The sequence below is a fragment of the Festucalex cinctus genome, chromosome 2 (assembly GCF_051991245.1).
Source record: "Festucalex cinctus isolate MCC-2025b chromosome 2, RoL_Fcin_1.0, whole genome shotgun sequence".
Taxonomy (NCBI): domain Eukaryota; kingdom Metazoa; phylum Chordata; class Actinopteri; order Syngnathiformes; family Syngnathidae; genus Festucalex; species Festucalex cinctus.
The window spans coordinates 28,054,042-28,069,310 of record NC_135412.1 but is presented as its reverse complement, the minus strand read 5'-3'; the positions used below and the strand labels follow the sequence as shown (position 1 = coordinate 28,069,310).

At 38.3% G+C, this 15,269-nt stretch overlaps 1 protein-coding gene across 1 annotated transcript in view; it reads left to right on the top strand.

Moving 5' to 3' along the window:
* The window catches only part of slc6a17 (solute carrier family 6 member 17), a 29,915-nt gene extending 22,107 nt beyond the window's left edge, over positions 1–7,808 (top strand). The window contains exon 12 of the mRNA XM_077514181.1: positions 87–7,808. Within this exon, the coding sequence (XP_077370307.1) occupies positions 87–446 (360 nt within the window). The 3' untranslated portion in view covers positions 447–7,808. The remainder of the gene's footprint in view (positions 1–86) is intronic.
* Positions 7,809–15,269: the final 7,461 nt, after the last annotated feature.

Below are 15,269 nucleotides of genomic sequence, written 5' to 3'. Positions count from 1 at the left end.
CCAACAGGAAGTGAAATGTAAATTGACATGCGACTTCCTTTTTCTCTTGCTCACCACCTCATCTGTTTTTTTCTCCACCTGTTAAGGGCTCCGAGCGTTTCCACAGCTACCCTCCCTGGGCTTCGGCCATGGCCTACTCCCTCATCGTGGTGGCCATGTTGCCCCTGCCCGTGGTCTTCGTAGCCCGTCACTTCAACCTGCTGTCGGACGGTTCCAACAAGCTGTCCGTTTCCTACCGCAAAGGCATGATGAAGGACGTGTCCAACCTGGAGGAGCAGGATGAGCAGCGCTTCATCCTTGGGAAGACTCCCCAGGCGCCCTCGCCCGCTCCCTCGCCCCGCGCCTACCTGGGCCCCGGCGGAACGCAGGAGATGACCAACACCAACTACGGCACCAGCACCAAGACGGGCTACCAGAACATCGGCTCGCCCGAGTCGGAGCTATAATGCGCCGAGCTACTTGCGGGTCTGTTTTTGTGTTGTTGTTTTCATCCCGCCATTACACTTCTGGTGGATCAGGTCCAGGTATGTCCAGTGTTCATTTTACGTTTTCAATACAAATAAGAAGTGAATGAAGGGATCCCTTGTCAAGGCAAATCCTCCGAATGATCATCAAACTTTGATTTCGCTTAGTTGGTCTTGGGCCAAAAATGTTGGCAATTTAGTGTCTCCAATTTGTTTCAGTTGGGTTCAATTAACCTGGGAGGAGTTTGTCAAACTACAAGCCTTGGAATCTGCTCAAAAAGGTTGCTTCAAAGCAAAATGGCCGCCTTCCTGTTCAGTTCCGGGTACGGGTCATTCAGGCTTTATGCTACGTCACTCAATTTTGTGTCCGTAGGTGAAACTGGTGTTATTTTTTTCCCAGGTGAAGCTACTGAGTTTTGGGGGATTGTGTTGGGGACCCCTAAAATGATGAAAAGGATGCACACGCTTACAACTATTAATATTTCATTCATCAGCAGAATAACATCATATCAATATCAATACTTGTATGTGGTCCAACAGGGCCAGAACCAATAGTAATACCTAACAATAATGTGGAAAAGAGCACAATCTTAGTCACAATCTTTTAGATTTAAAAGATTATTGAAACAGACTGGCCAATAACGGCATAGCACAGAACGGCGGTCCGACACTTGATCATTTAGAGATAGAGTTTACTTTGTTTTGTTTTTTCTTGGACATATTTTATGCTGTGCATGGTAACATTTGAATCACTTTCTAGGCCCAATTTAAAAACAACCGCAGCTGAGGTACATAAATAAAAAAATGAGCATAATACATCAGACATTTAAACACAACATAATTTAAAAACATAAAACATGTTGTGTGAAATGCCAAGGAATAAAAACGGGTTTTACAAGGTCATTCTAGACCTGTGGTGTCCAAACTACGGCCTGGGGGCCATTTGTGGCCCGCCGTCTATTTTTCAGTGGCCCGCGACATATGCTAAAAATGGCATTTGACTCAGTTCAAATAAAATAAACAAAACAAAAATGTTTGGAGACGGTCAAAGTAAGAAGGGAGGATATCGAAAAACAGGTGCCATTAAAGGTTATTTTAGTTAACTAAAATTAATGAAAAAACTGAAACTAAAATTCAAAAAACAATATTGTTACCGAAATAAAATAAAAACAAAAATGCTTTTTAAAAAACGAAGACTAACTGAAACTACATTTTATCTTTACAAAACTAACTGAAACTAACAATAATTATAGCAAACATGACCTTCGTTTTAGTCTTTGGTAATTAATTGAATGCATGAGCCTTTGAGGATGATTTTAAATGTGATTTTTAGTAGATTTATTTTGATATAAACCGGAAAAATGACGTTTGAAAGTATGTCACACAGAAGTGACGTCATCTAGCAGCAGCCAATAGAAAAGCACCTTCAGGTGACGTTGCGCCAATGGTGTTTTTTAAATATTGCGCACAAGCAATACACATAAAAAAAAAACACACACACACACACAAAAAACTAATACTAATACTGAAACTAACAAACTAAACTAAAACTAAGCTCTTTTTTTTATAGAACTAAACTAATAAGAACTAACAGAACCACTCTCAAAACTAATAAAAACTAACTGAAATGAAAAATTCCAAAACTATAAACCCTACTGCCATATTACAAATAAATTGGTTTATATACTGTAGCATTTTTCTAAATATGCAAAAGCACAAATAAATTATTTGTACAATTTTTAAGACTAAACACAATTTCTCTTCCTAACATTATGTGGCCCTTGCGTCCTTCTCATTTTCTGTATGTGGCCCTCAAATGAAAGCATTTGGACACCCCAGGTTCTAGACCTTCCAGCACCGAGCAGTGTAGGAAAGGAGTAAGGCAGAGTGATAACGTTTTCACATTTGACAATGTGCTCCCAGTTAAAAGGTGAGTGACGGAATTATAAACCAACTGCTGGATGAGAATCTGTCCAAACAACCTTCAGTGTAATTATTACAATAAAGTGTGAGATTATTATCATTTTTTTTACATTTGTCTGCTCTAAGATAGGCCATGTGTATTATAAATTAAATAATTCTATGCTATTGTTAACTTGCTATTGTTAAAGTGTTATGTTGCGCTACCAATGTACTAGATTATTTTCCTGCAACATTTTTTAAATTCCTAACAAAAAATACCAGTAATATTTTGACCGTCCTCGCTTATCTTCATGAAGTTTACCAAAATATTAAGAACAGCACAGCAAACCATAAAACAAGCTGACAAAAAATAGATTAAATGCAGGTACTCTAACGCACAAATATTTGTATACAAGTCATTCAAAATGGAATTTTCCATCACAAGTCCCCTTTAAAACAGTCACATTTTTCTTTTACAACACTATACAGTTGATGAGCGCCTCCCATCCATTTCATGAAACGCGAAGGTTTGTGTTTGAATGGCTCGGTGGGGGAATTAGAGGTGTGACTTTAGTCTTTTGTGTGAGAGAAGCCCCAGTGAACCCTCGTCGTGTAAAAATAGAAAAATGGAGCCGTGTTGCCTAGGGCGCCGCTTTGGCAACGCACCTTAGATACCGTGAACATCAGAAGTGTGTTGCCACCTGCACACCTCTTTGCTCAGCAATACATGAGACGCTTTGCTGTTTAGTTGAACCATTCAGCAATACTGACATCTTGATGTTGATAATAATAATAATAATAATAATAATTATTATTATTATTATTATTATAGCTTAGATGTTTACAGCAAGTTTCAAATGATTTTTTTGTGTCATGTCACAGATTTTAGTACAGAAAGTGATCCAGAAGAAGAATCTGGACTTCACAGTCTTGTAAAAAAAAAAAAAAAAAAAAAAAAAAAACAGAACCTCCTTGATCAGCACTAGAACCTTCCATAGTAATTATAGACTTTTAGAGCCTCTAGAACCTTATTAGAGCCCCACGTTGACTTCCTTTTAGTAGAGTACCAGGACCTTTTTGATCACCACTAAAACCTTCTATATAAGATCTAGACTTTTAGGACCTCTAGAACTTTGTTCATAGCTACATTCACAACCTTTTACGGACAATCAGAATCTATTTTATAACCTCTAGAACATTTTGTAAAACACCCAGACAGGTACAACCTTCTCAAAGCACACATTTACTTCCTTGTAGTGGACTACCAGAACCTTCTTAAACGCCACAAGAACCTTTTGTAAAGCATCTACACCTGTGAAACCTCTAGATTCTATTTACTATTAATTATTAGAATTTTGAAGGGACAGAACTTCCTGGGGAGCCTGTGAAGCTGCTTGAGACTGGGGGTGATGTAGTCTTTGTCCAGGACTTGATTGGAGTTGTCCACACCAGAAGTAAATAGGGAATTGTTTCAAGTCTTGGCGGCAGATTCAGTGAATCAATGAGTTAGATTTATTATTATTATTATTTATGAAGGTGGAAGAAGGCTGGCTAAGGTGATTTGATGATTTGATTAAGATTTGATGTATAGAATAGGAAGAATAGAAAGAATTACAGTAGATTAGAATACTCACAAAAGGGTCGAGATAATTAGTTTTCAGTTTTGGTTTGTGACTTTTTACAGGTGAACTTAATTTAATTATCCCTGAGCTTTTGAATGCACAAAATCAACAATTCAAATACTACTTCAGTACAGCACAATTTGGCAAGCTTATTATTATTATTATTATTATTATTATTATTATTATTATTATTATTATTATTATTATTATCCATCCATTTTCTTGACCGCTTATCCTCCGAAGGGTCGTGGGGGGTGCTGGAGCCTATCTCAGCTGGCTCTGGGCAGTAGGCGGGGGACACCCTGGACTGGTTGCCAGCCAATCACAGGGCACACAGAGACAAACAACCATCCACACTCTCACAAGCACTATTATTATTATTATTATTATTATTATTATTATTATTATTATTATTATTATTATTATTATACAATTGTAAGGATATCCGCTTGTATGCCTTTCTGTGACTCTTCCAGTCTATCACCCCTGTTGTGAACTTTTGCCAGTCATCTGTCTGAGAGAGCAGAAGTTGTGCTAAAGATACGGAACGATTGGAAAGTTGCATGTGCATTCAAAAGTCGATCTGTAAAGTTTTGAGTGCATTGTAGGTTCAAACTTAAATTTCATGTGAAAACTAAATAATTAGAAGTTTTTGGGAGTACAATAGTGTCCAATATTTTGGACATGAATGCATGTACTGCTTGTTACAATACACAGTTGTAACCACTAGATGTCACTGCTGGCCAGCAAAGCAGCCTCGCCGTTGAGGCCTCTCCCGAGTTGCAAAGTTTGAGAGTGATCAGATTCCTGCTTGCCTTACGCTCGCTCCTTCTGATGAGGATCATGATGATATACTTCACTTTTCCGTCTAACGACTCAATTCATGTTTGTCAATTTTGCAGGTCCGTTTTTTTCCCCCTCATATAACATAGAGGTCCGTTTGCAAATTTAAGAGACACTTGTTACATGCATTTTTTCCTGTTTTGTCCACTTTAAATGTCAAATAATGCTATTATAGTTAGTTGTGATAATTGCTACCTTGCACAATAGAAATGAAAGTTGCAGTAATGCTGCTCTGTACAGTAAATTAGTGTCACAACAAGCCTAGGAGACATAGTATGTATATTATTTTTTTACAATTTTAAAAACTTTCTCTTGTGTCTTACTGTCAAGTCTATGACACGCTTTTGTCAAACACCCCAATTATCAACAACTATTGCATAGTTTACACTCCTACTTTTTTGTCTTGCTGAAATTAGACTGTTTTGAGAGGGTGGCCCTGTGTCATGCAACTGAGACACTGCTCACACCTGGAGAGCACTGCAACTAAGATATTCATCCTCAAGCTGCTCAGCGTCTGTTGCTATAAATTCTTTATTTGTATTTTCACTAGTGAAGGCAGAACTTCATCACTATTCAAAGTTAACACTGTTAGTGAATCCTAATATGTGCTAACACTGCAGTTGTTTATTAATTGGCCAACATGATAGAACTTGTGTGTGGTGTCTGCCACTTTAAAATGTCCGGTTTTGGCCTAGTTGGCTAAGTCATAGTCAAGTACATCCAACATTAAAATAACGTAGTGTGGTTGGCCTAAGTGTTCCTTAAAAAATAAGCAAAGGTTTTATTGTGAAAAATATATTCAATATTATTTTAAGTCACTTAAAATTATGCACAGTTTTAGCATGAATAGTGCATTTAAATATTAGAAAAACGTTTACAATTAAATTGTAATGCACATAAAAATGAAATCAAATTTTTACCATAATTCATTTTTAAAAATAAACCGTTTGTATAGATTAAATGCGAATGCATTGAACTTAAACATGAAATGCAACTGACCTGCAATTAGGCGATGATTTTACAAACCACTAGAGAGGTATCAAACTTTGAGATTGACCTCTATAAGTAAAAGTTGAACATGACGTCATCTTGTCTTCTTTATGGCTCGAGAACTAGCACATTTTAGTAAAGCACATTTGTGGAAGCACAAAGCAGCAGCTGAAGTCTGGCTGCCGAGCGATGAGCTCCAGCAGCCGGTGAGCTAAAAATATGACCGACCAAACGGCCAACCAGCCAGTCAGATTGAATTAGGTAAAGAAATATATAGATCACGTCAGCTGTTCGTCTTGGCCCGAGGAACAAAGCTGAAAGCACACTGACGGCACTAAAATGCTATCATTGGTCTGCTCGGCACAATGATCTGCCTATCATTCGTTCTTTCCATTTTAATTGGTGTTGAAAAATCAAAAAACGAATACGTAGATGATTTATGGCTCAGATAAAAAATAATAGAGACACCTATTATTTTTTTGGCTTTTGATTGCCAATTGAAAAAGGGAAAAAAAAGACGAAAAAAAAAGAACAAATGTTAAACAGATCCCCGATACATATCTGCTTAAATACTTGTATCCACCAAATTCGAGTATTTTACGACTATTTTGTACAGTTTCCACTTGTGGCATATTATATAGCGGAAAAGGCAACAGTGTCCACACTTGATTGAATGATTGTTTGAATATGGACCTGTCTCAATACTTTTGTCCATACTTATGAGTACAGTTCTAACTCCAGGGTTTGTTCGTCTTGTCTGTTGTGTTGTTTGTGATCAATTGCGTTTTGAGCCATAGTTTCAGTTGAGCTTTCGCTAAGCCACATCATCAAAGGACAGAGTGAACTGAAAGTCTGACACTTTACTGGTGGCATGCCACTGAATTTGGTGACATATGATACAGTATGTATTTTTTTCAAACTGTAAGGCAGGCTTTGGATAAAGCTAACATTATCATTTGAATCTCTCAAAAATCTAAACGCATCCCCTTTTTCTCCTCCAAAGTGCACAACGTACTTTATTGTAAAAGAAACTATGCTATCTGCCAGCCTTTTAACCAACACGCTAACTTTAGGCACCTAATGTGAGGCCCCATCTTTGCTAGCTGTGCCGCTAAGCTACCGGGGCTAGCTATGGGCTCATAGTTGCTTGTTCGACAACAATAAGTCAGTCGGGTGAATCCTTTTACCATTCACGTTCAACTACTGACCTCTCCGCATATTTTTGTGTTCTTTCTGGAATTCCACCAAAAAGTCCCGACTCCTGCTCCTTCCAAGGCCACATGCTAGCGAAGGAGCAGCTAACAATAGCCACCGGCTGTCCACGAACAGCAACGAGATGCAAGATTTCAGTAGAGATCCTAAAAGGTCATAAAATGGCTGGTTGGAAAGTAGTAATTGGTAGTTTTACTGTTTGTGAAGCAGCAACAAAGTGTTGTGGAATTATTATTGTCTTCACTAATCGCAGCAGGGCTCAGTCCCGAATCCCCACAAATAGTGGGGTTTCTCTGTGCTTGTGGTGCGGCTCTTAGCAAAAGTGAAAATGAATCGACTGGACAGTTCAGTCTTGATGTGAGCAAAGCATAGTTCTCCTATTTATTGTATTTAAGCTGTAAATCTCGATGTACATTCCGATCAATGCGTATCAGTGTATACTTGAGCTGTAAATAATAATTGTATATTTTCAACTATTTTTTTTGATGTACAGTAGCTTATTTACTGTCGCTTCGCTGCCTGTCTGAGTCTGTGTGCGTGTGCGCGTGTGCGTGCGTGTGTGTGCTCAGTACAGTGTGTCAAATTTGTGTAGGTTTTTGTGCTGTTGAAGTGTCGTGTGTTCATCACGGGATGTACACTCGTGGTGTGTAAGCGATCAACGTGTTTGTGTTTCACACTGGCAACAATAAGAAACTATCAGTGACATAGATGGTTTAGATTTTCTCCTCTTTTTGGCGGGAGCAACTGAAGATGAAAAATAAAAGGATCGCTTTGATTAAGAAGTTATTGTTGTGGTCTTTCTTTTGTCGTGTTCATGTTTCAGCAGTCAGAACAATATTTGTGAATGTGACCATGTAAAGATGTTTGCTTTACAAGCATTCCATTTTATGGCTGATTTTTTTTTTTATTTTGGGGTGTTTTCAATTGATTTAATAATGTTTGTTTCATTACTTTTATGTCATTTTTTTTATGATTTCAAAAATGTATTATGTTGTATTTTTTAAATTTAATGTAAGATGTTTTTTCTATATTATTTTTTTATTGATTAAATGATTTTTAAAATATAATGTCATATCAACTATATTAATTTAATGACCTTTTTAGTTATTTTATGAAATATAGTCATGTTTTTTTTTTTTAATTATAATGCACTTCAATACCTTTATTTTTATATCATTTCCAATGTTTGAAATCCCAATTCTCTTTTCACTCCCGTATGTACAAATATTTGGTCTTTAGTCCAAAAAACATTTATGGAAATGAAACAGTATTTGACATTTTAGTGTTTATTTTATAACAAATACGTAAAAGTGTGAAAAATCCGAACAGCAAGTAGGTGTCCCGGCTGGTCCACCATTAATACAGAGCACAAAAGTATTCGAGCTCAGGTCACCATGGCAACAGGAGTGATGTCATTCTCTCCGTACTACCTGCCAGTGTGCCATTAAAAATGGTTATGAAACTGTTAGACAAGAGTTTAAGGTTTAATATTACATATTGCTTTGGTCATCTTTAAAAAAAACAAAAACATTATAGGCTGAATGTGGTGGCATTAGTAAAAGGAAACGGAAACCAGATGCCACCAGGCCTTTGGCCAAAATTAGATACACATTTGGCAACCATTTATCAAATCGCAAATGAACAGTGGCACTCCCATTGTCTTCTACATCTTTCATTTACATCTATGTGAATCATAAAGCGAACATGTATGGCATAACACACTCGTGTAGTCAATTTAGTCAAAGCAATTGCTTGCAAAGCTTTGCGCCATAACAATCACACGTTTGTGTTGTCAAAATAGTTGCTTGCAAATATATGTGTGCATAGCAATCAAACGCATCTTGTAATTAAATTAATTCCACCCAAACTATGTGTGCCACAACAATCACATGCTCTAATAATCAAAACTGTTACTTGGAAAGGTGTGCAAAACAATCACACACTTGTGTAATCAAAACAGTCTCTCACAAAGTCATATGTGCATAACAATCACATACTTGCATAGTCACAATTTCTCTCCAAGGTATTTATGACATAACAATCACACACTTGTGTCGTCAAAACAATTTCCCTCAAAGCTATAATTGCCATAACAATCATACTCTTGTTTATGTGACCTTGTCTTCCTCAAGGTTGGAACATCGCCAAATTCAAAGAGGAAATCATTGCAATTAATAGAATAATAAATGAGGTGAATCTAATGAATCTGTAAATAATCCAATTCCCTTTATTGCATTCTCCTTTCAAGTTCTTGCAGTACTCCTCTCACAACGAAAGCTTGCAACTTCCCGGTTGGTCATCTTATGGCCATATGGAGGCTACCACCTTTTATTAAATGCTATAAATCCTCCTGCAGTTCATCAAAAAAAAAAAAAAAATTGTTTATATTGGAGTAACTCCATTATCAACCATGTTGAGTCGACTTATTTAACCAGGCAGAAGAAGTTTGATGCTGTAAATTGATTTTTTTAATGGGTCAATTTGACCTTCAACATAACAAAGGGATCAAAAGCAATAATTGACTTATTATGGCCTGTCGACAGCTGGGATATGGGCATGGGTGTGTATTTACACAAGGTCAGCACTGACAAGACTGAACTGAACCTTGTCTCATTATCAGGTACACGGCTTTTGCAATCTCACTTCTGCTGAGGAGTGGATTGAATCCGATGTTCCATTCCTCTAGGCTGTCCTCAAATCAATGTGTCCACTTGCTTTAATTGATATTGGATGACAGCGACGTGAGCTGCAGGTTGTGTATGCAAAGGTTAGGGTTGCAATTCAAAATGGTCACACTTCATGATTCTCTTTCTTCCTCTGCTCTGCGTTTGTCCCGCTTCCCCACAAGCAACAAGACTGAATGGGAATCCCACCTGCATATTTTTTTTGAAAGTATTTTTCCAAGAGCCAGCTTCCCATTTTGCCAAAACTCAGCCATCTGATCCAGGAAAAGACCGGTGGACATTTTTTCACACGTCCAGCCTGATTTTCCTGGCAACGGCGGCGCGGGGGCAGAGAGACATCAGTCGTATTCTCACGCGGCTCTCTCAGCTGCCGTCAGCCTTTGCAGATGGTCCTGCGACCCGACAGACAGCCAGGACGGGACCACTCGTTATTATTCGTGACAATTTATCAGTGCGGGAAATAATTTCTGTCTGCATGATATCAAAACCTTTAGATAAAGTAGAATACTGTAAAGTAATAATGTTACTGTAAGGCAAGTTAACACAGTGCAAGGCAATGCAACTGAACATGACACATTTTTACTGATCCCACTGGGGGGTTATCTTACTGTAAAAAATACATTACACAATAAATATTTAAAAAAAAAAATCAATACAAATAAAAACAGTAATGCAATAAAATAGACACAACACATAGCACAGCACATTGGCAAGCAAGCTTAAGTACATTGGAATGTATTTGAACACAATAAATGTTTAATTCGATACAATATGAAGCACCAAACTAGGGTAAAGGTTTCAAATTAGGGCTTCAAACTAGGGCTGGGATTTGAAATTAGGGTTTCAAACGAGTCTAAGGTTTTAGAATTAGTGTTTCAAAACCGGATTGTGGTTTCAAATTAGGGTTTCAAATAAGGGCAGTTTTAAATTGGGGTTTCAAACCGGGGTTAGGGTTTCAAATTATGGTTTCAAACCAGGGTTAGGGTTTGAAATTAGTGTTTAATACAGGATTAGGGTTTCAACTGTGTGTTTAAAACCAGGTTTAGTGTAAGTAGGGTTTCAAAACAAGGCTAGGGTTTAAATAGGAGTTTTAAACTAGGAATAGGGTTTCAAGTTAGGGTTTCAAACAAGGCTTGGGGTCTCAAATTAGGGTTTCAAACCAGGCTTGGGTCTCAAACAAGAGTTTTAAAGTAAGATTAGAGTTTCACATTTGGGTTTCAAACCATACTGGGGTTAAAAGCTGGCCCGGAACCACCGGGAGGCTTTGCAGTTTCCGGGAAGTCAGTCATGGGAGACTGAGCCAGCCAGATCTGTCGGTGTGCCTGGGTGAGCAAAGACATACAAATACTTTCTAGTTAGGGTTTCAAACCAGGCTTAGGGTTTCGAATTAGGGTTTCAATCATGTGTTGTTGGGCAAAGCTGTGGGAAGACGGTTAGTCGGTACAATGACAGTATAAAATGCTGTCGCATTTTTCAGTTATTGAGATGACGCAAAGTGAAAAAAAAAAAAACAATTTCAAATGTTTGAAGCCACACCCACGAGCAGATGGAGGGATGAGAGCAGCTGCACCGCGTCTCATTCTCCAATATGATGTTTGCATTTCCACACTTCTGTTTGCGTTTAGTTTCACAAATTTGTCATGTCTCCCACTTCATGTCCTGTCAGACATTTGGGTCATTTTCATCATTTGAGCACCACAATCAAGACTAAAATGATCAAAACATCCATAATAGAATTTTTTTTTCTTCTTTTTTTTTGTGACAGTCATACAAATGAGAGGCACGTGACTTATGTCACTTCACTTCAGACTGTCACAAACGCTGACTACCCCAACACTCTCCACCAGCCTTGAGAGCAGCAGCACCCTTGGTTGCATCGATCTCACTAATCAGGCTCGTGACCTGGAAATAGAATGCTGTTATCCCTCACAAAGTGTGACAGGCCTCACATTTCCTTTCCTTGAGAAGCCTCTGGTGGAAAGACTTCATAAGCTTTGTGCTGCAGCACATTACTGTGCCATGAGAGATCATCACTTGTCTCCAATTTCACTTAATTGGTCTGAAAGTTTTTACTATGTGACTCCTCATGTGTCTTTGTTCATCTAACCTGTGCCAGTGACTGAGTGCGAGGCAGGACAATTAAATGCTCTTCTACTGAATGCCAGAGATTTTTCTGTCAATGACTGGCCAGCAGTTTGGATTTCTCTAGATTGTAAATGTTCGTTGATTGGCTGGTCACCACCCCTTAAGACTTTGCAGGGTTACAGTGGAACCATTTTTCGGAATCAACCTCCTCTGAGGCGGTTCTAAAACGCAGGCTGACCGACATCACTGTTCTGATTGGCTGACAGATTTCGGCATTTCTTAATTAAATGATGTGGCAATGAACTGCACACGACCGTTTCCATTTAAAGTCAGTGAAACAGACAAAGACAGACATTGTCGTCTCCAAGTCATAAAAATACAGTACATATCAGTACTGTATTTTTGTATTTTCCAACAATACTTAACCATTTGCAATTTCCAATCTACTCATGGATGAAATAATGACGCTTGGGGTAAACATATTTACAAGCGCGTACACCACTTGCCTGTCCCATTCGGTTGAATGAGAAGTCTCCAGCCACAGCCTGGTTCAGCACCACCTCAGGGGTGGCGGCTATGGGGGGCTTGGGGCGGTGGAGAGTAATGACCACGAGCTGGTGACTTGCTGAGGCAGTCAAATGAATGAGACTGAGCTCATTCAATATGAATGAGCGGTGCCGCTCGCAAAATCGCCTTCACACTATTTTTCATTCATGTCACATATAAAATCAGGAATATGGTTCAGAATGGTTGTAAAACACAATATTTGTAGTGTAGCCTATTCTGTATTTTTGTCTTGATGTCAGGCGGCTGCGTCTAAATGGTTGAAATACGGGAATTGATTTTTCATCTATATGAGAAAGGGCAAGGTTTTATGCATTAATTTCATGAAACTGTAACTGGTGTGGTGAACAACTTCTCGCCCTGACAACCTCTGACTTGTGGGGATATACAGACATAATAATTGCAATATATTTGTAGTCCAAACATAACTGTAATATCATATTGCACTGTATAATTTATGTCAAAACGCTTTTAAAGTTATCCAAAAGGTGCAAGTATGGGATCACAGTGGTTAGTGGATTGTGCTGCATTTAGGAGGCCGTATTAAATATTTAACAAGAACGTGGTCTTGATAGAGCGGCTGAAGGTAGGACAGTACATCATTCCTTGACGAACAGCGTTGGCTTGGCGCCTGACTGATTTCCCACCCACCTGTGGTAAAATGTGGTTGGGATGGCAATGGGTGAGTGGGTGTTGGCGGGCGGGGGTCTCATTATTAATGCATTAGCAGTTTAATGGCTCCAGTCCAAAGATGATTGCACCCATGGAACTGAGGTAACATAACGACAGCTCCAGCGCAAGAAGCAGTCATGGAGTCTTCCCCTACGTCTACATTATTGTGACTGGACTTCATTATCAAGGTTGTGCAAGTTACTTTCACAATGTAATACATTCCTCATTAAAATAAGGATGTGACTTACAAGTCGTTCTGAGTGGGTTTGGTGAGTTTTCCGGCATGTTGAAGCCACATAAAATGCAATGTGTTGGAAGCATCACTCAGTGCTTGAGTTGGAATCATCTATCAAAGTTAGCGATACATTCATTCTGTAAGCATGCTTGTAAGTCAAAATACCCGCGTAAAATCATCTTTCCGAGTGCAAATAAAATGTGTCTATTCCAGGGATGTAATGTAACAATAAAGGCAATATCGTGACATTACGATATTAAAACTGCCACAATATCATCGTCGTCATGTCACAATATTAAAAGCAGCACATCTATTAAAAGTTAGGTTGATTTTTCCATTTGTGCAGTTATAGCTAGGGGTGTGCCAAAAAATCGATTCATAAAAGAATCGAGATTCTCATTTATTAATCGAATCGAATCGATATTAATATCCAAAAATCGATTTGTCATTTTGTCTTGAAAAGCAGACTGGAGTACATCATGACAATGTTGTGCATATCTGTAAATTGAAGCAGAAATAATTTGTCAATCAAATAATTTTGAATCGAAAATCGTTTGAATCGAGAATCGAGAATCGAAAATCGATTCTGAGTCGAATCGGAGACCCAAAAATCGTAATTGAATCGAATCGTGAGACAGTCAAAGATTCTCAGCCCTAGTTATAGCACACTCTGGTGGCTATTTATTTATTTTTTTATTGCAGTTTAATTTTCACAAGGCATGTTTTGGCCCTTCTATGTTTAAAATCCACGCTAATGGTCAGAAGAAGGGGAACGCTTGTGAAGCAGGTCAATATGTGGAGGAACTCAATGTGTTCTTGTATTAGCAAGTAAGTGCCACAATATTATGTGTTATTGGAGATTGTAGGTTTTTATATGCATTGTTGTAATGTACAAAAGCACAGTCATTTGTGTGTGTTTTTTTCTTTTTTTAGTATGTATGAGCTCTTTTTTTTTTTTTTTTAAACAATATTGTGACCGTTTTTTGTATCGTCGACCCCACAATATCGTAATAATTATCATATTGTGACCGCCATTTCGTGATAATATCGTATCGTTACATCCCTTCTGTCTATTAATCAGTTATGGGAATTTTATTCTGCCAAATGCTACAACTGGCCTAAAAAAATCCATATGTCAGGCTCTAATAATCCCATAATTTAAAAAAAATCAAGAATGAAACAGTTTTTCAGACAAATGAAGTGTCACTCAAATACTGTACGTGGCTCAATAATCTGCAGTAATATCAGTCATTTTTCACAGAGGATAAAGAATATATGCTTGTGAGTATTGTTATATTGTCTGTAAATATGTTGATGCACAATTTGTGCTCAAACATTAATTCCTTAAAAGGTTACGTACAACGCTGTGACATCAATGCTAGCATTAAGTTAGCTGCCAAATTATTACTTGTTGTGATGTGCGTTGAGTTCACTGTCAACATACAGAGCTCATACCACTGTATTTGGTTTTATAGCTACAGAAGCACCAGTTACGGTAGCCATTACCTAACTGCCGTCACTCTTCATTCTGATGGACTGTGCAAGAGTTACGGTGAAGAGAAGGTCCAGTTTTTCGTGTTTTCTGCAGATCAAGAGGAGTTCTTGACAGAAGCCAAATGGAGGTGATTAATATTTATGAGCTGTTCACGTCTATTATCCATTTTTAATTGATTCCTTTCAACGTGTCAGGAAGTGAGCATCCAAATGGACGAGGCACTATTTCAGGGACTTCAGAGGCAGAGGAAAATGTACATGCTAATGGTCGGTTTATCTGCCGGCTGACTCGTAATGGCTGAACTCTCTCTCTCTCTCTCTCTCTCTCTCTCTCTCTCTCTCTCTCTCTCTCTCTCTCTCTCTCTCTCTCTCTCTCTCTCATCAGAAGGCCATCTTGGGGCTCGCTAATAAGACTTCGCTAAACGGCAGCCTCAGCAGAGGCTTTCAGGTAGTCAAGGCTCACTTGAAAGCTTTGGCCACTTTCCACGTTAGTTGTAAGTTA